General features: G+C 37.1%; 1 protein-coding gene across 5 annotated transcripts in view; it reads right to left on the reverse strand.

Annotated features, from left to right (window-relative positions):
- Positions 1 to 13,442, reverse strand: part of ABCA6 (ATP binding cassette subfamily A member 6) — a 75,263-nt gene extending 61,821 nt beyond the window's left edge. Inside the window, exons 1-3 of one of the 5 annotated variants that reach the window (XM_053570861.1) lie at positions 13,424 to 13,442; positions 1,406 to 1,486; positions 762 to 862 (exon numbers count right to left, since the gene is read on the reverse strand). In XM_053570861.1, coding sequence (XP_053426836.1) covers positions 762 to 857 — 96 coding nt within the window. In that variant the 5' untranslated portion in view covers positions 858 to 862; positions 1,406 to 1,486; positions 13,424 to 13,442. Of the gene's footprint in view, positions 1 to 761; positions 863 to 1,405; positions 1,561 to 1,910; positions 2,268 to 13,423 lie in introns of those variants that run through there. The other 4 variants (XM_053570862.1, XM_053570858.1, XM_053570860.1 and 1 more) reach the window with 4 other exon arrangements.
- Positions 13,443 to 13,796: the final 354 nt, after the last annotated feature.

The following is a 13,796-nucleotide window of genomic DNA, read 5'->3' on the forward strand; positions in this document are numbered from 1 at the left end:
TGTCCCAGCCTCCTGAAATTAAGCGGGACCAGGAGGTTGAGCTCTGGCCAATAGGATGTGGGCAGAAGTGACACACAAGACTTCCAGGCCTAAGTCATGGATTCCTGTGCACCCTTCTAGGTTCTCTCTTTCTTGGTCCCTCTTTTTTCTGATTTCTGACCGGATGCAGAGAATCCAGGAAAGGTTTCCTGCTAGGGAAATAGCAGAGTTCCTAGATGAAGAAGCCTGGGTCCCTGAATGACTCTGTGGAGAAGATTCCTTCACCTACTCAACCCAATTCACTTCCACTGTTGACCATCTGTAGACTGTTAAGAGGGGAAAACTAAATTTTTGCTGTGTTGGACTAGTCACTGAGATTTAGCCCATCAACCTGAGACTACCAGCAATTTTACTTGGTCAGAATTCTCGGCAATAATCTTTGTGTAGAAAATTTCCTGGCTTTGAAAATAAATCCACAAAATTAAAATTTCTCAAGTTCTTTTAGGCAACATTTTTCTTACTCTTGGGTTCTACCAGTAGAACATTTGGTATCATCTTTACAGCTACAGTGAGTTGCCATATAATTATATTTTCACTTGATTTCTATTTTTTATTATGAATAATGCTTTAATTCTTTACAATTTGATGTTATTCTTCAGGGCCTATTGTGAGTCTCTCTATTCAACAAATGCAACTAGAAACAACAAATATAACTTAAGAGGACCATTAGGTAATAAAGTTTTATCGGGGTGCTGTGGAAAGAGGCAAACTTTTCAGCATACCAATGAGCTCTCTCTTTTCATCCTCCATTTCTTCAGAAAATTCTTGTGCAGAAGTGCTTGCATTTGCTGAAACACACTTTTCTGCTTCATACCCATTCAGCCTGTTTATTAAATGTACAAGGAGAATAAATAAGCAGAACACAAACCAGAAGAAATAAATACAGTAAGAAAATCCTTGATCATATTTTTAAGCAAAATATTTACTGCCTTTAAGAACTGTAAAATATGGACTTAAAATATTATTTCAGTAATTCATGGCTATAAAATTTCACCTGACCTCAATGAATCCCCAACAATAAAAAAAAAAATTCACCTGAAGTATATTCATTTTAAGCTAATTAGGGGAGTAGGTGATGGTGGGAAGGTAGAGTGATTATTATCTCAATTATATACTAACTTACAGTACTGCAATGAAAAAGCTACCAAGATAATGTCACCTTTTTGGCCTTTTACAACAGAACTTCCAAATACATAGATAAAGTAATTACATTAATTTCTTCCTGTTAATAGTTGCTTCTCGTTCTTTACATTTAAATAAAAATCCCAGAGCTGATAAAGTTAGTATCAGAATTCTGAAAGATTATCTGAAAAATTGATTATTTCCATTAGACAACCTCAATTAAATATTTTCTTTTAGTTCTTACCTTCAGATTGAACCAAACAACTTTTATCAAAAGAGTTAGGCTGTGAAATAATGATCCAGTCTCAGTACTTCAAACTTGATTCTGAGATACAGGAAGAATAACGCAATTTCTCTCAGTTTTAGGAATTCAGAAGTCCCTAAATCATAAGAAACAAACTACAAAACTCATTTAAAAAGAAGAAAAAAAATCACACAGGAAAGTAATTTTGCCCAAATGTTTGCAAATAAAGAAACAGAAACTTCTTTTCGTTTTTGAAACTTCAATTTTTTTAGATTTGCATATATCAAATCTAAAAGCATTCCCCAACTGGTGCAGAAGTGTATTTTTCTATTTTCCTAGACTGTACCATGCAATAACAACTGGTTGGAAAAAATCAGGAAAATTTAGTCATTAGGCCTTTAACATAAAGTGCACAAGAGTTTGGAAGCATCTGAAAAATAGATTGATTTTAGCAGTGTCCACCCACATATTTGGCACAGCACAAGAAAATAAGCATTTTACTTACTGTCAGAAAAATTAGAAAAAATATTCTAGAAATGCAGTCAAACCTCAGTTCTCTAAAGGCAACGATTGAAACTTCTTTATTGCTGCTTCTTTATTTATTCTTGAAATGGGTGTCTACTCCCACCAGCTCTGACTCGGGCTGGTTTCTGGATAGGGGTGTAGTCAGACCAAACTGCACATCGTGAACTTGTTTTCTTTTCCGTGTCTTTTTTTCCTAAGCCAATTATTCTGCAGGGAAATGACTGACCCATGGTTGGTTGGGAGTAAGACAAACTCTGTGTTTGTTCACTTGGCCTCTCAACTACAGGGATGAGGGAGAAAATGGTAAACAAGGAAAATGCTACTAGTCTGTCAGTAATGCTGAGACCAGGATGGGGGGAGGAACAAGAAAAGAGCAAAACTAATAAGTAACCAAGCAAAGCAGTTACACTTGCAAAAGAAATCTGAATCTTTTTTTTGTTTGTTTGTTTTCACTACTGGTGACTAAACACAACTGCAATTAGATGTTTGACTAATTCAGACTAATTGGGCATAACATTCTGGAGCTGATTTTCTTTTTCTTTCTTTCTTTAATTTTATTTTTATTTTTCCGTCTTATAAAGCCAGGTAATTTGTTGTGTTAGACAAATTCCTAGGATGAGCAAATGAACATGTTTTTGTTTTTTGTCCTATTCTTTTCACAGTGGATACAGGATTTCATAAGACATATAAACAAAATAAAAGTAAGTGGATTACCAAAGCTATAAGACATATAAAAAGATTCAGGTGAATTTTTGAGCAGGAGGAAAAACTGAAATGTATTCAGTTTTCATCACACAGTTTCTTTGTCTGTAAAAAGTTGCAAACTTTTCTTGACCTGCCACAGTAAATGGCAAAACAGGAAACCAAAGTCCATGAATTGGGAAATCTCAAATATTTGACGTGGCTCCCAATCCACAGATGTTAATAATCATAAAGCTGAGAGATGTTCAGGAGTAAAGGAGATGATTTAAACAACAAAAACAAAATACAGTTAAGCCATGATACCACTGTGTGTGTATGTGTGTGTGTGTGTAAAGATATATATATATCTTTGGCAATTAGTTCAAAATTCTCAATAGTGAAATATTAGGTCTCTTCATAGAAAACTGTCATTAACAAAATTAACAAAGGTGTTCTAAAAAGCTCCTGGGAGGGGAAGATCAAAAACACTGTTAACATTTGTATCAGTATAGCCGGGGTCGTTGTGGCAGGCGCCTGTAGTCCCAGCTACTTGGGAGGCTGAGGCAAGAGAATCACTTAAGCCCAAGAGTATGAGGTTGCTGTGAGCTGTGGGACACCACAGCACTCTATCGAGGGTGACATAGTAAGACTCTGCCTAAAAAAAAAAAAAATTTTATCAGTAATACAACAAAAATTCATAGTTTTTGCTGTTATAATTATTTTATATTGTTTATACTCTACTTTAGAAATCATTTTCACCCTGCCTGTCTTATAATTGTAATAAAATTCACAGTTCTGATATCAATAATTATTTAGATTAAATAAATATATTTTACTACTTTCATTTTTTATTAGTAAATATGTTTCTGCTTTCTTTTTCTTGACTTCTTTATTCTAGCTTATTTATGGGAGGGCATTTTCTTTATTTAAATATGAAGAATTTCCCCCAAATTGTGACCTAAAATGATGAGGAAGTACTCAATGTCCAACTAGAAGAACATTGAAATGTGGGTAAAATATATCCCAAAATGGAATTTCCAGTATATCAACAAACTTTGAAAAGGAAGAAGGAAAGATAAAGAAAGTAATAAAAAGTGGAGGGAACAAAGAAAAAAAAGGAAAGCGTATCCCCAGGTGTTAAGAATGAAAAGAGAAGTTAAAGTTTCTTTTCAGCTGTGAGTGACATCTGAGACGCTCCAACAGTCTGAAGATATATTGGACTAAGATCAGGACTTTAGGAATGCTAATACTTCTGTGACCAGGAGTTGCTACATGACAGATTGGGAGTCTGGAATTCATATCCCTCCATGGACCTAGAAGCTTCTCAGGATTATCCAGTGCTAAAAATAGATGAGAAAAATTTCACCTAATACCTCAAAGAAAAGACATGTATTTTCTGCCAATCTCTGGGACACACTGTATCTTCCATAGAAAATTAAACCCCCAAGTACACCCATAGCTTATGTCAGATACAGGAGCTGGAAGAGAGATCTGAATGTATTCCCTCTGCATAATAAGACATTCAAAAGCAATACCTTAGCTGTTAGTGTATGCAACCTGGAGCTGAATTTGGGTTAAAATTCTGGCTCAGCTGTGCACTAGCTGTGTGACCTGGCACAATCCATTTAACTCTTCCCCCCTCAGTTGTTTTCTTTCATAAAAGTAAGGAAATAATAATGTTTATATGTATGGCTATCGTAGGGATTACATTCATTAATATAAGTACATCAAACAACGCCTGAAAATTTATAAAAGCTTAAAAATGTTATTTGTTGCTACTGATACTTCCTCTACTCCCTCTCCTCTTCCTACTGCTATCCTACAACTCCACAGAGAAAACACCAACAATTCTATAAGGATATATCAAAAATTCAGAACACAGGGCAGCACCTTTGGCTCAAAGGAGTAGAGCGCCGGCCCCATATGCCGAAGGTGGCGGTTTCAAACCCAGCCCCTGCCAAAAATTGCAAAAAAAAAAATTCAGAACACAAAATAACAAGAGTTAAAAAATGTATATATCCCTCCCAAAAGCTAAACACATAATCAAAAGCTTACCAGGCAAAAATATCTGCATACTGAACAAATGGAACTATTAGCAAACTCAAGAACTAAAGTAACAGAAATATATATAGTATCAAATACTATGTTAGTTAAAATAGGAAACAAAGTAAAACTAATAGGAAAATAATCTATTAGAACATATAAGCATTTGAAGAGTAAAAACCTTTAAAATTAAAAATGCAATGGATAAGTTCTACAGAAAAGTAATCACAACTGAAGAGAAAGTAAACAAAAAATTCATCTGAAGAAGTCACATGAAATTTGATGCAAAACCCAGAAAAAGATGAAAAATATTGAAGAGAAACTATAAGACATAAAAGACAAAGAGTGTCCAGTCCATGTCTAATGGGAATTCCATAACAAGAAAAATAAAGAGAATAAATAGGAGGAATATTAAAACGAATGAAAAATTTTCCAAATTAAACATCCCTTGAATTAGAAAAACAATATATTCCATATTGTTATAAACAAGAAAAATCCAACACCTAACTATTTCACAGTGAGCTTGAGGGGGTTGCATGGAGGAGAAGGAAAGAGGGCGAGAAGAGAGAGAAATATTTGAAGAACAATAAAATGGAAAAGACAGATAAACAACTAAGGATCAACAGCTAACCAAAGATACCACAAAACAATGGACTCATATCCTGCAAGAGCTAAAGGAAAATGACCCATAAACCCCAAATTCTAGACCCAGCAAAATGTGCACGGATTAAAGATACCTCAGATAGAATTTACCATCCTGACTACAAAAATACTAAAGAATATATATACTTCAGTTAAAAAAAAAAGAAATAAAATAATTTCAAAAAAGAAAATAGAACTTAGATCAAAGGAAAGGAGCCTCAAATGTACTTGGAAAATAATTCATATTTACCGAAGTCAGATATACCAAAAGTATTTGGTAGATACTTATTTAGCAAATCAACTGTAAACAGTAATTCTGTGGGAGAGGAGACATAACTTCCCACCAACCTACATATTTCTTATTCTCTCTCGATGGAATCTTAAATGTTTCTGTGATTTTTGTAGACTAAATTGCTAGTTAAGAATAGCAAAGGAATTGGCATGGGCATAGACAACAGTAGGGCTTCTCATATGTATAATATTTCATTATTTTCCTCAGTTTGTTCTGGGGGCCCAAAGTCATTAGGAATTACTGTTCTGCTTAACTATTTTTCACTGGGAATCCTCCTCTATTTCACTTAGAAAGCATCTCTTTTGAGCTATGACAGATAATTCAGGGATGGAAAGTTTTCATATTCCTGAGTAGGAGAGAGGGGCTGGTGATGACATCATGCACAGGTGTGGAGGTTGGCTTTATCTAACAACCTTATTTGTTTAAGGCAATGAGAGGTGAGTCTGAGTGTGTGGGTGCAATGCAACCTAGAAGGTTATACTGAGGTTGTGGAAGTTCGTGAAGACATTCTCTTCCTATTGCTCAGTTAAATGGGAATCAAGGTCTTCTGAAAATGAAAGAAATAGGGAAAGATGTTAGAGGTCTGAGGAGAGAAAAGATGTGACTAAGTTATTTACTCAATGGAAGAATGGCTATATGAAAAGGATATAATGGAGTTGGCAGGCAGAACTAAGTCTCCACGGGAAGGTGGTAGTTGTTTATTTAATGTGAGACTAGTTATTATATAAATGTGTAATTTCTACCAATGTTTATCCCCCAAGGCAGGCACAAAGTAGATGGAGAATTGGGTTTTTTTTTAATTATTTTTTATTATTAAGTCATAGCTGTGTACATTAGTGTAGTCAAGGGGTACAATGTGCTGGTTTCATATATAATCTGAAATATTTTCATCAAACTGTTTAACATAGCCTTCATGGTATTTTCTTAGTTATCGTATGAAGACATTTGTATTCTGCATTTAGTAAGTTTTGCCTGTACCCATTCTAAGATGCCCTGTAGGTGTGACCCCACCAATTACCCTCCCTCCACCCCAACCTACCCCCTGCCCTATAGCTTTCATATGAAGGCTATAACCCAACTATAGCACAAGAATATGGGGAAAGGGCCAAGGGAGGAGAGTCGGTGTTAACAAGGATTGGGCTTTTGCTAAGTTGCTATGATGAAGAGTGAGAGGATCAAGCATTGATGGTGTACACAAGGGAGTGGCTACTGGATGAGGCAGGTCTCATTCTTCAAAGTCGAGGACTCCTGATTGGAAATGTTAGCGGTCTCTCCCTTTTGCCAGCTTGGTTTGGTCCATAGTTCCCAAAACATGTTTTTAAGTACCTTCCAGGGAGCTGACTCACTGTGTCCAAAAAGATGATGAACTTCGAGAGTGGGGTTGGCTTTCTAAGATTATATCAAAACTTTGAGATAAGACAGAATATGCAGCCATGACCCATCCCTTAAGGAAAGAAACCTTCCAGTAAACTAGAATTTAGCAGGTTGGCAGCATAGTAGAGCTAAGCACAAATTTTCCAAAATTTTAACTTCAGCATTAATTTTAGCCATCTATTTCTTTTCCTTTTGAGGGTTTTCTTCTTAGAAGATTACTTTGCTTATCTTCTTTATGAAGAACATGTACAGCCATCCACCATAAACAGAATGACTAGGATCAAACATCTGTGTTGTACCAGTGCTGGCCTAGAACAAAACCTTAGCCACAGGAGTTCCTAGAATGCTATAGAACTATCCCAGCTGCCAGAGCTCAGTACTTACTCAGAACCTTGGGTGCTTAAATTACCCCAGTATGGGTTTGGTATTGCTCCAGTTCTAATCATTGTTTTCCCTAGTTTAAAGCCGCATGACGTAGGTACAGCTGCTGGAGGCCCACCCCTGTGAGCTTGGTGAAAGGAGAGAAAGCTATCCTCAAAAAAAGGGAAATTGCGAACCCACAAGCAACTCTGAAATGTGACTAGTACAAAATTAAAAATAGTATTATTCATAAGAACTTCTCTGTTGCTGGAATTACTTGTTCTTCTTTGATTTGGGCTTTATAGCTTTATAAACTAATTCTCTTTTTTTGCCCAATATTTTCCCATTAATGATCCACGTTAAAGAGGTCTAGACTGACCATCACATTGGTCAGTGCCTTCCTTCCCAGCCTCAGGTAACCATCATTCTACTCTCTATCTCCATGAGATCAATTGTTTTTAACATTTAGCTCCCACATATGAGTAAGAATGTGTGACTCTTGTCTTTCTGTGTTTGGCTTATGTCACTTAAAGTAATGTTCTCCAGTTCCATCCATGACATTGAAAATGGCGGTATTTCATTCTTTTGGTGACTTACACATTCCATTGTGTTTATGTACCATCATTTCTTTTTCTATTCATCTATTGGTGGACACTGAGATTGACTCCATATCTTGGCTTTTGTGAATAGTGCTACAATAAACATGGTAGTGCAGACATATTTTCAATACACTGAATTCCCCTCCTTAGGATACATACCCAACAGTGGGATTGCTGGGTCATATGGTAGTTCTTCTTTGATTGTAGTTTTGTGAGGAGCCTCTATACTGTTTTCCACAGAGGTTTCACAATTTACCTTCTCACCAACAGTGTCCAAGCATTCCCCATTCTTTACATTCACATTGACATTTGTTATTGCCTATTTTTTTGATAAAAGCCATTTTAATTGAGGTGATACGATATTTCACCAGACTTACTGGAGACCCTTCATGTGTTACTTCTTTCCTTTTTCTTGCTTCTCTTAGGACTTTTTATCTGTGACCTTTGGGAGCTTCATTATTCAGTGCTTTGAGGTAGTCTTATTTGGGTGAAATCTGCTTGGTGTTCTCTCACCTACTTACACCTGAATATTGGCATCTTTTTGTATGTTTGGAAAGTTTCTTCTTCTTCTTCTTCTTCTTCTTCTTCTTCCTCTTCCTCTTCCTCTTCCTCTTCCTCTTCCTCCTCCTCCTCTTCCTCCTCTTCTTCTTTTTCTTCTTCAAATCTGCCTGGTGTTCTCTCACCTACTTATACCTGAATATTGGCATCTTTTTGTAGGTTTGGAAAGTTCTCTGTTGTTGTTCTTCTCCTCCTCCTCCTCCTTCTTCTTCTTCTTCTTCTTCAGAGTCTCAAGCTGTCACCCTGGTTAGAGTGCTGTGGCATCACAGCTCACAGCATCCTCAAGCTCTTGGGCTTAAGCAATTCTTGCCTCAGCAGGAATTACAGGAGCTACAGGAGCCCACCACAACACCCAGCTATTTTTTGGTTGCAGTTGTCATTGCTGTTTGGCAGGCCCAGGCTGGATTCAGACCTGCCAGCTCCAGTGTATGTGGCTGGCACCACAGCAGCTGAGCTACAAGGTGCTGAGCCTGTTATTATTTTTTTAAATAAATTTTCTACCCTAACTTTTTTCTTCATCTTCTCTTTAAGGCTTATAACTCTTAGATTTGCCCCATTGAGGACATTTTTCTATATCTTGTAGGTGTGCTTCATTCTTATTCCTTTTTCCTTTTATTCTTCTGATTATGTATTTGCAAATTGCCTGTCTTCAAGTTCACTAACTCCTTCTGCTTGGTCAGTTCTGCTTTTGAAAGACTCTGATGCATTTCTCAGTTTGTCTACTGAATTTTTAACTCAAGAATAGCTGTTTGATTTATTTATTATTTCAATCTCCTGCTTAAATTTCTCTGAGAGGCTTCTGAATTCCTTCTCCATGTTATCTTAAAGTTCAGTGAACTTCCTCAGAACAGCTATTTTGAATTCTTTGAAAGGTCACCTATCTCCATCATTCCAGGATGGGAGACTGGCGTCTCATTTAGTTTGTTTGTTTAGATCATGTCTTCTGAATATTCTTGATGCCTGTAGATATTGTTTTGATGTCTGGGCATTGAAGAGTTAAGTACTTATTTTAATCTTTATAGTCTGGGCTTGTTTGAACCCATCCTTCTTTTTCCAGATGTTTAGAGGGAATTCAGTGCTGTGATCTAAATCTTTGGTCACTGCAGCCTTATCAATACTGGCCACACCCCAAGCCCAGTCACAATGTGACTCTTGAAGACTCCTGGTGGTACGGCCTTGGGGGACTTGGGTAAGACATGATTAAATTCACTGGATGACCAGGAAAAGTCTCTCAGTCTCTTCCCTCACTCTCTGGGCTAGGCTGCTGGAATTGGGGGAGGAGCTGGCTACTAGAACCAGGTCATACCTGAAGTCAGCTCAGTCTCACCCAAAGGCAGTGATAACTATTGCCTGGCTACCTCTAATGTTTATTAAAATCCTAAGTGCTCTTTGGTCAGCAGTTGGTGAATCCTGCCAGGACTGGGTCCTTCCCTTTAGGAAAGCATACTTCTTTCCAGCTTACAATGGGTCCAGAAATGCTCTCCAGGAAATAAGGCCTGGACTCAGGGACTTCAGGAGTCAACTTGGTGCTTTTCTTTACTGAGGCTGAGCTGGTAACCAAGTTGCAAAATGAAGTCCTCTGAGTTCTTCCTTTTTCTGTCCCCAAGTAGAAGAAGACAATCCCTGAGCTGTACCACCTGTAGTTGGGGAAGGGGTGATGCATCTATTGGCTTGGTCACAGTTACTAGTGTCCCTGTAGGTCACATGCAAACCAAGTCCACTGGCTTTGAGCCAGCACAGCCACTGGAATTGACTAAGGACTGCAGCCTTTGTGGCCTGACTACCTTATAAATTTAACACACGCTGTGTTCCCCTGTGCCAGGGTGGCCCTATCAAGTGCCATAATAATTTTAGCCTCCATCTCTGGAGCACACAGACTCTCTCCCCACTGGGAGCAGTGGCATGGCACTGCTTGAGGATAGGGGAGTGGTGGCTTTGTACTTACCTGTGTAGACAGTTATGGAATTTGATGTTCATGCAGAAGGACAATTGCTAGGGGTTTCTGTTTGGCCATCTTGCTCTGTCCTCTTTCTGCTACTGTTACTACTTTTTCTTTCTTCTTCCTTCTTTTTTCCTCTCTTCTTTTTTTATTTTCTTACAAGCTAGTCCCTTTCTTTGCCCTCCCCTACATTTCTCTCTGTTAGATGGGTAGATATAAGATTGAATAGAAACAAAGGCCTTCTTCACTTATACAACCACAGACTGGAGACAGCTGTGACCGAAGACCCAGTCATACTTTTCTCTTTCCATGTGATCCCCAAGCTGGTTCAGAGTTGGAGAAATACAACAGCTCAGCACTACCTGGTACAAAGATTATTTGGCTATTTTCCCCCTTGATTAACCTCTCCTATTCTGTCCAATGATAGAGAAGGATTTCCCTTAGCTTAATCATGCTGTTAGGACTCTCCCACCACATTGGAAGAACACAATAGGAACTTCTGGAATCCTTTTCACTTTCCATCTTTCAAAATCTGCTCACAAATTAGGGAAGTGTATAACTAGCTCCTGGCATTTCTTTAGTAAATAATTGTTTGGGTTGCTAACAAAGTGATCTGGGGATTATAATAAAATTCTTGAAAAAATTAAAAATAAAATAAAAGATCCTGGGTCTTTCTTAGTTGCATCATAGATGTATATTCCTGCCATTTTTTTCTCCACTTTGGTAGATAGGAGCCAGGGCATAATGGACATAGGCACTTCACGTGTCATTATTGCCAGCAATTTCTAGTTCCTTCCATTCTCTCTCGGGAAATTTCTAGAATTTTCCCTCCACACAATGACTCAATATTCTAGGAATATACAATGATTAAATAGATAATTGCCAAACATATATGTGCAACATTCTTAGGTGTAGCATTGTTTATAATACAGAAATGAAGAAATAACCAAAATATCTTTCAAATAATTTTTGAAAATTTTATATTCAAACATTGAAATACTACATATGCATACAATAAATTGGGAAAGTGTGATATTCACAGTATGTTGTTATTGACGATTACAAAACAGTAAATATAATATAATCCTGTGTGGATATGTAATAGAAAAGAGTGATAGCTAAGCAAAAGAGTTTTTCTTAATTTAGACTTTTATAAGTAGTATGATATTTACAGCAAACATATATTATGTCAGAATTTTTAAAATATTTTAAAAAATTACATCGATGGAATTTGCCATTTTAATCATTTTAAGTGTATAATTTAGTGACCTTAATTGTATTTACAATATTGTATAACTATTTTCATTATCTAGTTCCAAAATCTTTCATCACCTCAAACAGGAATTCTGTAACCAAGAAGCAATAACTCCCACTCTCCCCTCTCTCAGCCCCTAGTAATCTTTCATCTCTTTCTATCCTAGAATGTGCCTATTCTAGATATTTCTTATGAGTATAATCATATAGTATTTGTCCTTTTGTATCTTGTTTATTTCAAGTAAATTTTGTATGATACATCTTTTACTGCAATTGAAAATTGAGTGAATAGAGACACAGAATATCTAGGAAACAAATACTCAGTTTTATTTGCAGCAATTAACACTTTTTATCCAATCTGTCACAATCCTGCTATATTTTCTGATGCATTCGCTTCCATATTCATCCTATCAGTATTAGGATGATACTGTTCTGCTACAAACACTCCATGTGGGAAGCATTTAGAAGTCAGAGACTCTGTGTGAGCTTTACTTCCACCAGAACTATCATCTCCTGGGAGCGAAAATCATAGGATGGATAGGAACGATAACATTTTTCATTATCTAACCAATAGTTAATCAAGCAGAGGGTGGACCGTCAACTCAAGACCCCTCATTTCATCACCTGGAATAGTGGCCATTAGGTGGCTTAGGAAGGAAAGCTCTCAGGAAGAAGGGATGGACTGCGGTGATTTTTGTTAAGAACTTGAAACTAGAATATACAGAGAGAATAGAAAGCATCTAGCAGTTAGGTGCAGGAGCTGAAGCAGAGAGATGGGCCACAAAGTCAGTGCAGCTATGAAGAGGGCTGCTTTGCATGTGAGCAAAATCTCTGAGTAAGCAGATAGCCAGTGGAAGAGAAACTGGCTTGGAGAGCAGAGGCTGGAGAAGCCAGCCGTGGGAGGGACATCCACAGAGTACAGAGTGCTCAAAGACAAGAAGAGAGCCAACAGAGGGTAACAAGATGGCCATCCAAGACTTTCTGCCACTCGAGTCTCTAGAATTTCTAGATCATACTTTTAGAGTAGATAATGGCTGAGTAAATCCTAAAGTCATCTCTGTTCCTGGATTCTTGGTTTTTTTTTCTTACCATGTGCATCCTTACTTGAAAAGCTCCATACTTGAACTCTCCTGATTTAATGTCTATCTTTTGCAGCTGAAAAAACTAACAGATGCCATATGGCTAGCAAATAGTTTGTTCTTGATGACTTAATGGCTGATACAACATGGTTAAAGTGCATCAGGGACCAAGGACAAACACACTTATCCTGGCAGCAGGAGGTAATGAGACGATGATTAATTATCATTGCTTATGATCCCTCTCTGGGAGGGAAGAAAGGAAACAAGACTTTTCTAAGCACAACAGGTGGATGGCCCCTCACCCAGTTGCAATTGATTAGTTACTTTGCCTCCTCTTCCAAGGTGAACCAGCCCCAAGACTTAGGTCCTCTGTCCTTGACTAGAGACATGGGAAAGTCTCGGTAATCATACTATTCAGTTGGGACCTAATTTCTGACCCCAGATGTGAGGCAAACACATAAAGGTTTTTAAGTTAATCAGAAATTAAATAGTCCAAATCTTGGATAAAGAACATGAAGTATAATTTTGTTTTAGCCATACTTAGGGGTTAACTGTAGCATATCTTTCCCTCTTACAGAGCCCTCCTTCTGATATTCTTTTACCTACCTGAAGTGGAGGGTATCCACTTGATTAATTAATTTACATTAATGTAAAGTTAAGTATTAGTGTTACCTATTTTATTTCTATTTCTAGTCATTGATGTTGTTATGTTGTGTTGAGCTTCCCAAATTGAGTTGACAGCAGAACAATAAATATAAACATTGAGGCCTAGAAGAAAACAAACACGCAGGTATTATACATTTCTCATGTAACATTTTATATTTTAAGATATTTTCATTTTTGATTTTTGGATGTCCTCCTTAAGAAGCACCAAACTACAATCGCAACTAAAACATAGTATTACAATAATGCCTGACAAAAATATCTTAAAAGCTTTTATCTTGCCCCATATGTCACAAACAAAAACAATAAAAGAGGTGATATAATATTATTTACTTTATTACCATAAATTCTCATCTGCTTTCAGTATTAAGATACAGTTAAG

Source organism: Nycticebus coucang, chromosome 18 (assembly GCF_027406575.1).
Source record: "Nycticebus coucang isolate mNycCou1 chromosome 18, mNycCou1.pri, whole genome shotgun sequence".
Classification (NCBI taxonomy): Eukaryota; Metazoa; Chordata; class Mammalia; order Primates; family Lorisidae; genus Nycticebus; species Nycticebus coucang.